This window comes from Belonocnema kinseyi, chromosome 3 (assembly GCF_010883055.1).
Source record: "Belonocnema kinseyi isolate 2016_QV_RU_SX_M_011 chromosome 3, B_treatae_v1, whole genome shotgun sequence".
In the NCBI taxonomy this organism is placed as follows: domain Eukaryota; kingdom Metazoa; phylum Arthropoda; class Insecta; order Hymenoptera; family Cynipidae; genus Belonocnema; species Belonocnema kinseyi.
The window spans coordinates 155,022,435-155,039,026 of NC_046659.1; the positions used below are offsets into that span (position 1 = coordinate 155,022,435).

The window sequence follows — 16,592 nt, forward strand, 5'->3', positions numbered from 1 at the left end:
ATCAAGGAAAATGAAAAATTAGTCAAGGAAAAATCAGGGAATTTCGAACATTAGCTTCTTGGACACCCTATCTAATTCTTTTAGCAATAACTAGCAAAAAATTTCTGGAAAATAAAAATTACCTTCAGTAAGAGGTGGAGGGTGGGGGTAAATTTTTTTTACAGTTTATTACAGGGAGAGGGAAAAAAGGCCTCAGAGAGGGCCTATAAACCGTTACGTAATTTAAGGACGACCCCTAATCACAAAATGTATTGACGTTTCCACTATTTATGAAGTCTATTCTTGTAGCATTGACCCAGTTCACTCGCCTTGGATTTATTCATCACGGAATTTTGATTATATCCGAAAAGAAATTTTAATGAGACCAATTACGGAACAAAACGAATTCATTTACGACTTCGAAAATAAGCCAATTCTCCTGAATGAAGAAAGAAAACTCCTGAAAAGAAGAAGCTCCCACAATTATTGTATCCGCTAGACTCTACACTACTTCAATTATTTTCTTCCCAATAGTCCTTTTTTGTAAAGAGAAAGGTCGGAACTGACCAAGTGGGAACGACCCTGATGAAACTTCTGATTCAGGAAGTATCGAGATTCTCAGGTATAGTTATAGACAGGTAAAGAGTAAGGTGGAAGTGTTGGTAGGAAGGAAGGAGTAAGAGTAAAGAAGTGGGGACCACCGCGCGAATGTGGCTGACGAATGTGGAGTAGAATTTCATTAGCCTGGCCTGGCTGAGCTGAGTAACGGAGTGAGCGCGCAGTAGAGTGGATCGTCTTCAAAATAATTCCTATACTTGTATTGTATCTACACGTGGTACCGAGAGCGGTAACCGTACGAAAACTTCACTCTTCAGCTTGATGATGACTCTTCGGAGACTTCAGTCTCATGCTGACCATCCGCCCAACCGGACGCGCTTTCTACCATCCTGCCGACAGCTTTCGCTTTTGGCATGATTGACTCGATTGAGATTTTTTTTGAAAAAAACGCCTTTTTCCAAAAAACCCCAATTCCCTTCACTTATCTTCAAAAACCTTCAAGTCTTCTGCCTATCCCCTAAAACTTTCGACCAATCATAACGAAAGGTTTTAGATTAGTTTAAAGTGCAAGAAGAGGAACGATGATGAACTTGATACCTCTATAATTTGCAATCAATGATTAGAGTATAATTCGTATTATCATAAGATAGTAATTATATGTACACGATAATTGAGGGAATAGAAGGAAATGAAGAAGCAAAGGACTTGAGATACGAGTTTTGAGCAGGAAGTTGTGTGATAAGGAGTGCGAGTTTTCTTCGAGGATGTTTCTGAAGATGAAAAGGGAGACGGAAAACAAGAAATGTAATTTGTTTCGTTTGCGAGGGGACGATCAACTCGCGATGGTGCGTGTGTCACGAAAGTCTATCGATTATCAAAAGTAAATCGAGACTTGTATTCTCACTAGAGCAATTGATGGAAAGAATCTTGGCTTTCGTGTCTGTGGGACATTATCTCTCCAGATCAGACAGGACTCGTCGAACGATACTTTAGTCGTTGTTTTTCTGGGACGATTTTATCGACGGGAAAATCAGTGGTTGTTTTGTGATTGTTAGGGTACAACTTGAGTAAAGATGATCGTTAATAACGCTCTTTGGAGGCAGCGGCGGCTCGCCATCCCCAAAAGGTAAGTTATTTTTCCCAAAAGTAGATCTTCATTCATTTTTTTCACTGGATCGCGATTTTTTATTTTAATTGGTTAACTCAGGCTGTTGAACGTCCTGAAAATCCTTGAAAACCTTGAAAAGTTCTTGAATTTTTTATCATGGTTTGTTTTTAAACTTGTTCTCTGTTAAACGAAAAAAATTTTATTTAATTTTTAATTTTTCGTTTTATTTGAAAGTAGAAAGATTGTTAATTTTATTGCGGTGAAAAATTATAAAGCGATAATCAAAAATATTTCACGGTTTCTCATTTATGCCAGATTTTCTTCCACTTTAACAACAATTTAATGAGATTTTATAAAATAATTTTTTTGCTAAATCTGGAAATCAGGGAAAATTAAAGGAATTCCTGTAAGAGCTACTTTAAGTAACTGTCAAGGACAATAAATTTAATCTAAATTTGATCTTTGAATATTAATCTTTAGAGGTTTTATTATTTGGTTGCCAATTCAACAATTTTGTTGAAAAGTTATCCTTTTAGTTGCAAATTCGTTTTTGTTTTGTTGTTAAAAATTAATTTTGTAATTGAAAATTTCATGATTCAAAATTGGCTAAAAAATTGAATTTTTAAAATCAAAACTTAACTGCTTGTGTAAAAATAAAAGCTTTCTTAACAAATTTTTTCCTTAAAAAAACTATGTTTAGAAATTAGATTGTTTTGTAGAAAATTAGTTTTTTTTTTGTTTATTATCAATTTTATACTCATGAATGTACTGCCTTTATGTTTGTTTGGAAATCTAACTATTTTGTTGAAAATTTATTTTTTTAGTGTAAATTTATCTTTTTTGGTAACAAAATTATTTTTGTAATTGGAAATTTAACTGTTCATGTTGAAGATTCATATTTTATTGTTGTTGAAAATTCCACTATTTTATGCATCTTTTGGCTTCAAAATTTTACTTTCAATTCAAATTCAACTCTTTGATCAAAACTCGTATTTTTTAGTAGAAAATCAAATTTTTTAGTTAAAAAGGAATTGGTCGATTGAAAATTAAAACTACTTTCATGAAAGTTCCTTTTTCTTTTGTTAAAAATCAATTTTTTAAACTTATATTTTAACTATTTTATTTTTGATTAAAAAGGGAACATTCTTAGTTTAGAAATCAACTCTTTGGTTTAAAATAAACGTAAGTGTAAAAACTTCATATTTTTGGTATAAATGTAACTGTTTTGTAGCAAATTCGTGTTTTTGGGTTCAAAATAAAAAATTTTTGTTGCAAGTTTTTCTTTTTGGGTGGATAATGTTATTATTTTAGTAAAAATTTTGAATACCCGATAGAAAATTCAACTGTTTTGTTAAAAATTCATTCTTTGAAGGAAAAATGTAACTACTTTTTAAAATAGAAATTTGTTCTTTTTAGTTAAAAATTTAACTATTTCGTTGAAAATAAACCTTTTTATAGAAAATTTAACTAACTTGTTAATAATTATTATTTCAATGGTTGAAAATCCATTTTTGCAACTCAAATTTTAACCGCTCTATATTTCGTTAAAAATTTATCATTTTTAGTTTGATATTTAAAAATTTTTGCTTGAAAATTCAACTATTCTTTAACAAATTCGTCTTTTTCGCGTAAAAATGTAACTGTTGTGTTTATTTTTTTTGTAGAAAATTGATATTTGATCAAAATTGATTTTTTAGTTTAGATATTCAATTATTTGATTGAAAATTGATCTAGTTGGTCGAAAATTCATGCATTTTGTAGGAAAATGACTTTCTTGGTTAAAAATTCAACTTTTTGTTTAAAAATTTACGCATTTTGCTATAAATTTCTTTTCAGGGTCAAAAACCAGTTTTTCACTTAAAAGTATAACTATTTGATTGAAAAGGTCCTTTTTTGTTAAAACTTTATATTTATGTATTTTAAATACGACAGTTTTGTATAGAAAATTCGAGTATGCGTCTTGAAAGTTCAATAGTTTGGTATACAATTAATCTATTTTGTAGAAGATTAATTTTTTCAATATTCAAATTAATTTTTATAATGAAAATGTAACTGTTCCATTTTTATTCAAAAACGGATTTCCTTAGTTTACAAATTCAACTACTCGTTTAAAAATTGATATAATTTGTTGAAAACTTGTCTTTCTGGCAGAAAATTATTCTTCTTGACTGAAAAATATTTCTGTATTAAGGATTCCAGTATTTTGTTGAAAATTCTTTTTTTTTGTCTAATTCAACTGCTTCTGGTTCGAAATGAAAATTGTCCCTTAATTAAAATATCAACTATTATCATTTTTACTGTGAGTTAATATTTTTTCGTTGAAAATTCAAAACTATTTTTTTGCACTATTTGTTTGCAATTACGTTAGATAGGGGGTCGAGAGTCAAAACTAAAAAAACCAATAATAAGATCTAATAATTAAAGGGCCCTTTGTGAAGATAATTAGAGGGCCGTAAGTATTTGACCTGATACACAAATTTTCATATTTAAAGTTTAGTTTCTTAAATTTTCTGTTAATAAGTTAATAATTCAAGTCTATTCCATATTTTTAAAACAAGACTAATAAAAATAGAACACCTTTTTAAAAATAAAAATCGTATCTTTCTCCAGTAAGTAATAATAAATTGCAGAAAATTGCAATCCAACTTTTCCTCTCAACGATACAATTATGATAAGTAATTAAATATACCTAATGCAATTAGCCACTACAATCTTGAATCATATCTCTACTTTGTCCACAATAAATTAACACCCCGCTATCATCTATCTATATCAATAACTATGGAAAAAGAAATTTAAAAAAAAACGAGAAATGACCATATCGTAAATGAAAGATGGTGTTAGGATGATACATTGCTTCGAAAGGAAGTGTACATACTTGATTACAATTCAAGATTTGCGATTACTATGCTCGTTAATTCGTGCGTTAGTTACGCGATAAAAGATAGGGTTGGATAGTGGTGGGAAATGTTGTGATTCTATACCACAAGATAGGTTTCTGAATTCACAAGAAGCAGCTACTGAAAAAGATAAAAACAAAAAATAAAAATAAGTGCGGTGGCTAGATATCTACGCCTACAACCATAGAGAAGTAGCGAGAGATTCTCTAGAGGAAAGATGCACAACCCTCTCGAATAACCACGTACATTTTATCCCTCGGCTTGTATCACTCAAAGCAATAATCAGCCTACGTAGGTACTTTGACTTCCATTACTTGAATGACCACATGTCGTAAACACTTCAACGAGCTTCCACCGCTGCTACCTCTTCCTGCATCCCATATAAGTACCCAAGTACGTCCTTCCTACATCTTTCAGATGCCGCGGGTCCATCCGTTTTTGCTTCTTCCTGCGGCTCTCTTATTATGTATGATTTTTTTCCAAACAATAACAAAAAACGCTGCCATTGAAGATACATTCTTACCTGCTCATTGTATCTTCTCATTAGGAAACAATGAAAAATATCTTAAACTGTCAAGGATAAACGTTACTGTTACCGTCAAATGGGGTGATTTCGGGCATGTGGGGTGAATTCGGACATTAATAAATTCGTATTTTTAATTACTTAAGGTGGTTGGTTCTAACCATAATCTAACCATAATCTAAAACCAGTTGAGGTTTGAACAGATTCAAAGTAAATTCCCTAGATATTATTCATCTAAAGTTGGATAACACTCCAAGCGATTGAAAGCTACAATTATCCAACGGCAGACAAATTTGATCACAAATTGTAGTTTTCAATTTTTTGCAGCGTTTTTGACCAACTTAAGATAACTAATATCTCAGGGATTTACTGTATTCCAGATTTTTGGAAAACTTCTGAGTAATTTGTCCGATAGGATTAGGTAATTTTGGGGTGTCCCAAATTTACCCCACATTTCAAAAATCATCGCCTTTGACGGTACTTGTCCCTTTTTTCCCAAGATTCCTTTTTTTCGTTTTTCTCGTAGTTTCGCTTAATTTAGAACTGAATTATTAGAACCCAGTAAGAAAGTTCTCATCTTTTTGGTTGGAAGTTCATTCTTGAGGGCCGTGTATAAATTACGTGAATTTTTTTGGGTAGGGGGTTGAGGGAGTGGCAGGACAACAATTTTGTATGCTGTCTTACATTAGGAGAGTGAGTAGTTAAAACCAATTCGTATAAATTTAAAACTTTTATTTAATATTAATATAAATAGGGGAACCTCCCTACAGTGGATAATGATTCATTAAAAATACTAATGTATGGACAAAATTAATTTTATGCTATCAATAGTTAAGACACGACACGTTTTAATAAATTAAATTTAAAATTAATTATTCTAACTATATTTGCGCTATTCATTAATTTTATTATCCACTGTAGGTTACAGTATCCAATGTAGGATGGTTTCTCCTCATCCTATTAAATAGCTGTTTATCAGCTATTACTTCATCTAAAAAATTTCCAGTTTTTTGACCTAATAATTGAAAAGAACTCAAAATGAACATGAATGTTTACTTAAATTATTTTTTTTATACTCTATGAATGATAAAGATTTCTATTTATCAGAGGGAGTTTCCCCTTTTTCCCTCTTAGACAGAATTAAAAATACAAATTGAAAGTTTATTTTTTTCGGTTAAAAGGTATGCTTTTAAATTTTAGGCTAATAATTTATCTCTCTTTGTTAAAATTGTTATTATTAAGTTCCAACTTTAACTATTTTATTGAAAATTGAATAATTCTGTTAAAAAGTGATCCTTTTATTTGGAAATTTGTCTTGATCAACATATATTTCTTTAACCGAAGTTTAGTGGGACTGACGTTATATCTAGACACTCTACCATATGATGAATCACAATATTATACAATGGTTAGAAAATGATGTTAAGCATCTCAATTATAAAATAGTTTCAGTTTCTAGAAATTAGAAAAAGAGCATGTCTCTCTAAACTAATGATATAATTCACGTAATTACAAAATAATAATTAAATTTTCACTTAATACTAGACTAAAGTTGGCATTATTATTTTGTTTCGCCATCTGTTGTTCTCAGAGCCACATTTCATCTTATTTTGAGTAGAAGAGGTATTCTGCGCAATAACAATTAAACATTAACTATCCTGTAATAAAATAATTCTAATTTCTAATTTTCTAAGTGTCAGTGCTAGACATGAATGGTCACTTTAATATGACTGTTAGAAAGTATCTTCGCAATAGCAACAAAAAGGAATCTCTCACGCTCAAAACAAAGCGTTTTTAAATATTTATCTATATGTTGATTCATAGTATTTATTATATATAGTTACATTTCGAATCAAAGAGATTAATTTAAACAATTTTTTGTCAGAAAAGTAGTTGAATCCATAAGTTGAATTTTCAATTTTAAAACATCAATTTTTTCTAAATATTTAAATTTTTATTAAGAATTCAGTGATTGGAGTTTATCCACACTATGAAATTTCGTCAACCGTTATTATCATTAATGAAAGAATGCGTTTTATTCTGGTCATATGGTCGAATATAAATAACAATGGATTCAGATGTCAATGAATCTTTATTCCTCAATTTTCATTGATTTAACCGACGTACGTGCAACCTAGTTGCAGGTCTTCTTCAAGGTAATACATCACTTAATTAAAAATTTTTTAACAATATGTAATACATTATAAAGAATTAACAAATTTTATTTTAAAAAATTGTATTGTGTATAAATTTACCTGTCAATTTTGATATTAAAATCCAAAAACAAGACATTTCAATTGTGCTTTTGTCCTTACAAAGGAGCATAATTTTGGAGTGAGCCAAATTAGCTAATTGTTAGAAGTTAAAATTTATTTGTTTGTTTGTATACATAATTTGAAGTGTCCTTTTTTATATATAAGAAAAACGCACAAAAACTTAAAAATTTTAAGCCTCAAAATTAAAATAGGCTCCAAATTTATATAATATTTACTAAATTTTAAAATCAATTTTAACGACAACAGTTACTTATTGTTTGGAAGGACAAACATGAACTAACGAATACATAAGAAATAAAGTCAATTTTACATGAGTAATTGAGAAAGGCCGATTTTAAAATGGAGAATTTAATGAAAAGTGCGCCAAAGTAATTTGAATTTAAACATTTAAAAAATTTTATTTAATAATTTATGTATAAATCATTTTTTATAAAGCAGTCTGGTAAATTTTATTTACATTTAATATTTCAGTTTTCAAATTGATGGAATTTTTAATAAAATTATTTATAAAAATAGACTGTAATATTTTGCTTTTTTGAGTAATGTTTTCACGAGCTAAAATTTTTATATTATTAATCTCAAAATCAAAATAGTGATCGAATTGCTATGCATGTTGTGACAAACCAGTATTTTGATTACCTAATTCACAATCCCGTTTGTGTTCATAAATACGAGTTTTTAACCTCCTACCCGTTTCACCAATATAAATCTTATTGCAACCTTTACAATTTATTATATATACTACACCAGATAAGTTTTCTTTGTTATTTTTGTCCTTTTTTTTAAACAACGAAAACTTATTAAGTGTGTGGTTGTTTGTAAAATACACATTATTGTTATATTTTTTTAAACCACTTCTAAGACGTTCAGAAGTTGGAGTGGGTAATTATTTTGTAAAAGAGTAATTTTAGTTGATCTAAATTTTCTTTGCGGAATTGAATATTACTTAATTTAACGTATCCCGTGCAGAAATTGCTACATGTTTGCGTTATTTCCGATTTGGGCCAGATCGGGCACACGATTTTGTGGTTGTTAAATTTGGCCCCGTCTAGACCCCGACCTAACAGCTAAACTTGCCAGTAGATGGCGCTCCATTAATTTCGGAGACTAAAGTGGGTTGACTCCAAATCGCCTACACTGTAAAAAAAGATTTGTGTAAAATTACAAGGTTTCGGAAAATGACATATTGTATCATTGTAAATATCACACTTCAGTGTGTGATTTTACAAAAGTATGTGAAATTGCATCCTATAGCGATGTAAATAAAAGGACCCTCGAACAGCATTGTAAAATTACACACTCGATAAAAATAAAATTACACATTCCCTCGTACTAACTTTACATTCAGAAGGGAAAATTCAGTCGCAGCGTGTAAAAATACCATGCGTCGGTTAAATCACTTTCCTGTGATTGAAAATTACATCGAGATTTTTAATTTTACCAAAGATCTTTAATTTTACCCTGGCGGAAACTGTAAAATTTTTTATTTATAATTAATTTTAAATTTAGAATAATTAATCATATAATATGCTGGCTGTTATGTTGCGTCGTTTGACTTTTTCCGTTTGCTCGAAAAAAAGTGTCTGACATACTCCAATTTTTTCATATCGCGATCTGTTAGATGACCTGATATTTATATTCTCAGATTTCAGTTAAGGAGGTGATATATTCGATTTTAATATTATTTTATTTAAGAATCCCTTTAAATTAAGAATAAGTACAATAAATTAATATGGGCCCGATCGGGGCCAGGTATGGTTATCTCTGGGCGCAGCACTCGGGCCTCGACCGGGCATCGCGTTTCATTTTGAGTATGGCCCCATCTAGATAGCCTGATTTGGGCCAAATTCTGCCAGATCTGGCCCCGATCAGATCCAAATTAGAATTTCTGCACGGGATCTATCAATAAGACCTTTAATTAGACCAACTTTTTGAGAAAATAAATGATGAGAATTATAATTCAAATAACCTCCTGACCATTACGCTTTTTATACTGTTGACAGTTATGCTCTTGACAGTTTAACTTTTATTCCTATTCTTTATAAAAGATAAGTAGACGATATTCTGGCAATTGTTCCTACTGAGAAAATAGATGAATTCATTCAGACTTTCAATAATATGGAAAATTCAATTAGGTTCACGCTTGAAAAAGAGGAGATTAACTCTATTTCTTATCTAGATTGATTAATTATTAAAGCTTCAGAAGGAAATTTAATAACAAATTCGTATAAAAAAGCGTCTTGGTCAGGACGTTATTTGAATTATAATTCTCATCATTTATTTTCTCAAAAAGTTGGTCTAATTAAGGGTCTTATTGATAGATATGTGAAATTAAGTAATATTCAATTCCGCAAAGAAAATTTAGATCAAATAAAAATTACTCTTTACAAAATAATTACCCACTCCAATTAGTAAAAAAAATCATTAAAGAAAGAATCCATGAAATTTATAATAATTCATCTAAAAATAAAAAATGGATTAAAACTTATAATAATTATGATCGAAAGTTTTAATTTCCTTATGTTGAAGGTCTTTCTGAACGTCTTAGAACTGGTTTAAAAAAATATAACATTAATGTGTATTTTACAAAGAACCACACACTTAATAAGTTTTCGTTGTTTAAAAATAAAGACAAAAATAACAAAGAAAACTTATCTAGTGTAGTATATATAATAAATTGTAAAGGTTGCAATAAGATTTATATTGGTGAAACAGGTAGGAGGTTAAAAACTCGTATTTATGAACACAAACGGGATTGTGAATCAGGCAATCAAAATACTGGTTTGTCACAACATGCAGAGCAATTCGATCACTATTTTGATTTTGAGATTAAAAATATAAAAATTTTAGCTCGTGCAAACAATACTCAAAAAAGAAAAATATTACAGTCTATTTTCATAAATAATTTTATTAGAAATTCCATCAATTTGAAAACTGAAATATTAAATGTAAATAAAATTTACCAGACTGCTTTATAAAAAATGATATATATATATATATATATATAAATTATTAAATAAAATTTAAAAAAATTTTCATTCAATTTACTCTGGCGCACTTTTCATTAAATTCTCCATTTTTATCGGCCTTTCTTAATTACTCATGTAAAATTGACTTTATTTCTTATGTATTCGTTAGTTCATGTTAGTCCTTCCAAACAATAAGTAACTGTTGTCGCTAAAATTGATTTTAAAATGTAGTAAATATAATATAATTTGGAGCCTATTTTAATTTTGAGGCTTCAAATTTTAAAGTTTTTGTGTGTTTTTCTTATATATAAAAAAGGACACTTCAAATTATGTATACAAACAAACAAATAAATTTTAACTTCTAACAATTAGCTAATTTGGCTCACTCCAAAATTATGCTCCTTTGTAAGGACAAAAGCACAATTGAAATGTCTTGTTTTTGGATTTTAATATCAAAATTGACAGGTAAATTTATACACAATACAATTTTAAAAAATAAAATTTGTTAATTTATTCCAATGTATTACATATTGTTAAAAAATTTTAAATTACTATCGGTAAAATTTTAAATTAGGTGATGATATTACCTTGAAGAAGACCTGCAACTAGGTTGAAACGTACAGCGGTTATATCAATTAAAATTGACGAATAAAGATTCATTGACATCTGAATCCATTGTTATTTATATTGGACCGTATGACCAGAATAAAACGAATTCTCTCATTAATTAAAATTTTTATCCAAAAAGATAGATTTTCTAAAATAGAAAATGACCTTTCTACCAATAGACGAATTTACAACAAGAGCGATCAATTTTCAACAAGAAATTAAATTTTATACCAAAAATACGGATTTTCAACAAACTATATACATTTTTAAGAAAGTTCATCAATTTTTGAGAAAAAAGGGCGAATTATCTGCAAAAAGTTGCATTTTATAACTAAAGGTACAACTTTTTAACAAAAAAGTTACTTTTCTACAAAATAGTGATAATTTATCAAAATGGTTTCATTTTTAACCTTATTAACTTTGTTGTTGTTGTAGATTCATCCCTTTGGTTGTTTCATTTCTAGAAAATGTACTAGTTACTTTATTATCTATTCATTAATTTTGTTAACAATTCGTTTTTCTAACCTTTGAAATTTTGATCTTATTTGTTAAACATTCATATTTTTTAAAGATGCGCCTCCTTGCTTGAAAATTTAAATAGGACATTTTTAGAAAATTATTCTTTCGGGTTCAAAACTCATTTTTTTAGTTGAACTCCTGTGTTGCCAATTCATCATGTTTTCAAAATTTACAATTTTAATTGAAAATCCATCATTTAATTCCAAAATCATCATTTTTTTAAATTCATTTCAAATGCAATTTCATCATTTTTTAAAAGCTTATAATTTCATTTGAAAATTCATCTTTTTTATTTATTATTTTTTAAAATGTAATTATTTTATTGAAATCAAGTATTTTCTGGTGGAGAATTAATTTTTTTAACTAACAATGTTACTATGCTATTTTCGGTTAAAAATTAATATATATGATAGAAAATTGATCTTTTCTATTTAACAATTCATGTTTTTTTTTAAATTAGTATTTTTTTGGTCGAAAATCAATCTTCCTGGTTGAATCTTCTTTATGTTACAAACACATAGGTTGGAGTCTAAGTTAACCTGCAGCGGTTGAAGATTCAACAATTCGGCAGTAAATTAAACTATTTAGTTAAAAATTAAACTATTTTTACGAAAATTTAAGTTTTTGGCAGGTAGTTCTTCATTTTAATTTTAAGATTAAATAATATTGTTTAAAACTCATGCATTTTGTTAAAAATTAAACCGTTTTGTAGATAATTTGTCCTTTTGGCTTAGAAATTCAATTTATTGTTAAAAATTCTTTTTTTTTAGTATAAAATTATTCTTTTTGCTGGAAAATTCATTTTTCTGGTTAAAAATTTAACTGTTGGTGTAAAAGTTCATCCTTTTTTATTTGAAAATTCACTTGGTTGAATGTTCAAGTTAAAGCTAGTAAAGTTTTAAAAGTTAAAGTTTAAAGTTTTTCTAAAGTTAAAATTGTTTTTTTAAAGTTAGTTTGTTAGAAGTTGATGTTTTTTTAAGACTCACCTTCCTAATTTAAAATTAAACTTTTTTTGTTAAGAATGCATATATTTATTTAAAATTTCTTGTATCTCGAAGTTGCACTGTTAAATTTTTGGTTCGGAATTTATCCTTTGAAAGTCGAAAATTTAACTGTTTGGTAGAAAATGTATGCATTTTGTTAAAAATTTGGCTTTTTAGAGTTAGAAAATTAATCTTGTTCATTTAAAATTAAATAATAATTTCGACTTGAAATCTTTTAAATTTAAAGTGTTTCATATTGTATTTAATATGGTATTGACATTAATTTTATTTGAGAAAATTCATTCCTTTATTATTACCTTTTTTCATGGAAAAATACGCTCTTTCCTATATGTTTTGATAGAATTTAGGGCTACTTAATAGGATCAAAATCAGTGAATCGAGGATGGGAATCCACACCTGCTTCGCTCACTGAAGCGAATAATTATTTGCCTCCGAGGATGATTGCGTACATTCGGTGGTATATGACACAACCAATCTCAATCTTTAAACTTAAAAATTGGAAAATCGGCCAAATAGGGGCGATGGTTTTTTTGCAGTTTTCCTCTCCTTTGGCCAAATTTCCAGGCCTGACTAAATTCATAAAAATGAACCAGCCTAAGAATTAAATGATAATATAAAGAATCTTCACAAATGCCTGAAATGAAGTCGTTAAAGATTAAATATTTATTGAGCAAATATTTGTGGATTAAAGGCAGTGAATCGAGGATGGGAATTAACACCTGCTTTGTTCACTGAAGCGAATAATTGACTTCTTGGTATTCCTGAATTAGAATATTCCCTCTCTTTCTCATCCTAATAATGATATTCTCTGAGTTTATTGCTGCGAAAAAGTGAGGAGAACATTTTACGAACGCACATTACACGTTTCTTGCATAGTTCTTGTCCACTTTCATAGTTGTGCGACACTATATCTCTCGCACGATCTTCAAGAATGTGCATGTGGTGACCACTGACCATAGTCACCACATACTGGACACATGAGAGACGATATTACGAGACAATAGAATATCTGCGAATCGAACCTGCACTTTACTTCCGGTCTCTCATGCGATCCACACCAACAGCACCGCGTGACCGGAGATCGTTTTCACGAGATTCTATAGATTCTATAGATAGGGGCAGAACTCAGAAGTTGATGCATCCATTAAGTACTGCCTTCCGCAAAATTGATGCAAATGCAATATCCTTTGGGATAATTTCATTTCAGTTAATTTCCAATCTTCATAGACCAGTTAAGGGGGAATCCGGGATTTGTCAGAGAATTTTTAGGTGCCTGGAAAAACCTGGAAATGTCAGGACATTTTTTCTAATGTTAAGAAATTTAAGAGAGTGCCTAATTTTATTTTAAACTGAAATATAAAGTTAAAGAACAATGATTGATTTGTGAAAGTTTTTCAAGTTTTGGTTTGAAATGTAATTACTCCAGTTGAAGGATCATTATTTTAGTTGAAAATTCATCAGTTTGCTTGAAAATAATTAATTTGATTGAAAATTGAACTTGTTGAAAATTGATGGTTCTAAGTTGAAAATTCAAGTAACTTGTTAAAAATGCATGCATTTTGTTGAAACGCCCTTCTTTTTCATATAAATTAATACTGTTGGTTGGAAATTGATCGTTTTTGGTTGAAAATTCAAAAGTTTGTTTGCAATTTTTGTTCTTTTGTCTAATTTTCAATGTTTGTTCTTTTTTTACTGAAAATATTTCTTCTTGATTTTTATTATTAAAAATATAACGATTCCAGTTGAAACTTAAATATCTATGTGACCTTTTTTAAATTGAGTTTTTGACTTAAAATTTAATTATTCTACTTCTGGTTGAAATATGATAGTTTTTAGTTGAAAATTCAAGTACCTTCAGTTAAAAGCTTTTTTTTTAAATTAATTTTTCTTACTTCAAATTTAATAATTCTATTTTTGGTTGCAAATTTATAATTTTTAGTTAAGAATTGAAGTTCCTTGTTGAAAATTCATGTAATTTCTTAAAAAATAATCTTTTTGCTTGAAAATTCAACACTTTTAATTTTTTCTTTCTCTATATGCTATACTCGTTCAAACTTAGCTATTTTGTTTAATTTTTGGTTTGAAAATGAATTTTTTTTTACTGAAAATTAATCTGTTCTATTTTTGGTTGCATTTTTCAAAAACAGAAAATGTAATTATTCTCACTGAATATCCTATCATTTGAGTTGAAAAAGTATTTCTTTGACTAAACAAAAATTTTTTTAAGTGAAAATTTAACTTTTGAATTTTTGGTTGATAATTTATCATTTTCATTTTAAAATTTATGTATTTCATTAAAATTTCCTATTTTTGTAAAAAATCAATCTTTTTGTTAGACAATTAATCTTTTCGGTTACACATTTAACTATTCCAGTTCAAGATTCATCATTTTAGTTGAAAGTTTTACCAGCTCGATTAAATTTTTTTTAAAGTAAAAATTTTAATATTTCATTTTTGGTTGAAAATTGATCTAATTTATTTTAAAGTTCAATTGTTTGGTTAAAAATGTGTACTTTTTAGTTGAAAATTGAACTATCTCGTTGAAAATTCATGAATTTTGTTGAAAATAGTATTTTTTGTTAGAAAATTAATCTTCTCATTTCAAAATGAATATTATTGTTTTACCAACAAATGAAGTTTTTTTCAGTTAAGAATAAAAAAATACATCTATAATATTGACCTTAGAAGCCAAAAGATAAATTTTCCGTTAAACAATTGAATTATTAATTTTTAACAAAAAAAATGACTTTTCAACAAAGTAGCTAAACTTTCAAACAAACAAATTTTTAATCACTCTCCAAATAGTGCAGAATAACTCAATTAAATTCAGTTAAAATCAGGAAATAAACTAATTTTTAATATACCGAAATATTTTCGATTGTAGCTTCGTAATTTTTCACCGCAATAAAAAAAAAATCTATTGTTAAAGATGTGTGTTTTTCAACTTCAATCATTTATTTTATGTTTCATGCCACTTGCTTCTTAATCAATTTATTCTTTTTGTAATTTTTGGCATTGAGTGTTTTGCGTTAAAGAAAAGTGGTAGGTGCAACATACAAATAATTAAATATCTTTCATGAAAATGTGTCAAAATGTGCATAGCAAATTTTAATTTTCAATTGAATAAATAGTTTGTAACCTATACATTTTCTACTTACTCAATTTAACAGTGCACTTACTTCTGGCTTTGATGTTTACAATTTATGTACTTTTCAATTAAGGATTTTGCAAAGCACTATTTACATTTATTTACTATGTATTTATTTCACGCAGTCATACCGAGACATAAGCTCTATAGTTTCTTCAATGGTTCTTCTAAGCATGATTAAAACATTGTTCGTGGCTACTGGTAGGAGTATAATGTTTGCATGGTGATTATTTAAAATTATTCTATTCTGTTTATAAAAGATTATGTGTTAAAAATGTGAAAGGATGTGCTAATTATGCATTTTTAAAATCGTGCTGGGGTTTGGTTCTTGAAACACTAGCGTACATATGTTCTCGGATATATTATTTTTATTTTAAATTTTTTGGGCTCTATTATTGTCCAATATTGCTAGGAATGTTACTCTTTTGTTTAATGGTTCTCCTAATTTATGATTAAAACTTTATTGGTAGCCAAGGCTGCTTATGGTCAAAACAGTAATGGTTGCTAAGCCTAGTTATGACTAAAACATTGTTGGTAATGGTCAATGTTTGTCCAATGTTGCTAAAAATTTTAGACTTTAATGTTTCTTCAATGTTTCTTCTAAGTTATGATTAAAACATTGTGCATGGCTACAGTTAAATTTATAATGTTCGCACGATGATTCTTTGAAATCGTTTTATTCTGTTTACAAAAGATTACATGGTAAAACTATTACAAGCCACACAGCTTATTCATTTTCGAAATCATTTCGAGATATGGTTCTTGAAAGCCTAGCGTATGTTCTTGGATATATTTTTTTTTATAATTAAAGTTTATCATGGTCTATGTCTCTCCATTGTTGCTCGGAATGTTACCCTTCAACATTTCTTTAATGGTTCTTCCAGGTTATGATTAAAACATTGTCGGTGGTTACGGCTAGATGTATAATGTTCACATGGTAATTATTTGAAATCGTTTTATTCTGTCTATAAAAGATTACATGGTACAAATGTTACAAGC

At 28.4% G+C, this 16,592-nt stretch overlaps 1 protein-coding gene across 1 annotated transcript in view; it reads left to right on the forward strand.

Annotated features, from left to right (window-relative positions):
• Positions 1-751: 751 nt before the first annotated feature.
• LOC117170227 (heparan sulfate 2-O-sulfotransferase pipe) overlaps positions 752-16,592 on the forward strand; it is a 160,607-nt gene continuing 144,766 nt past the window's right edge. Inside the window, exon 1 of the mRNA XM_033356849.1 lies at positions 752-1,663. Coding sequence (XP_033212740.1) covers positions 1,611-1,663 — 53 coding nt within the window. The 5' untranslated portion in view covers positions 752-1,610. The remainder of the gene's footprint in view (positions 1,664-16,592) is intronic.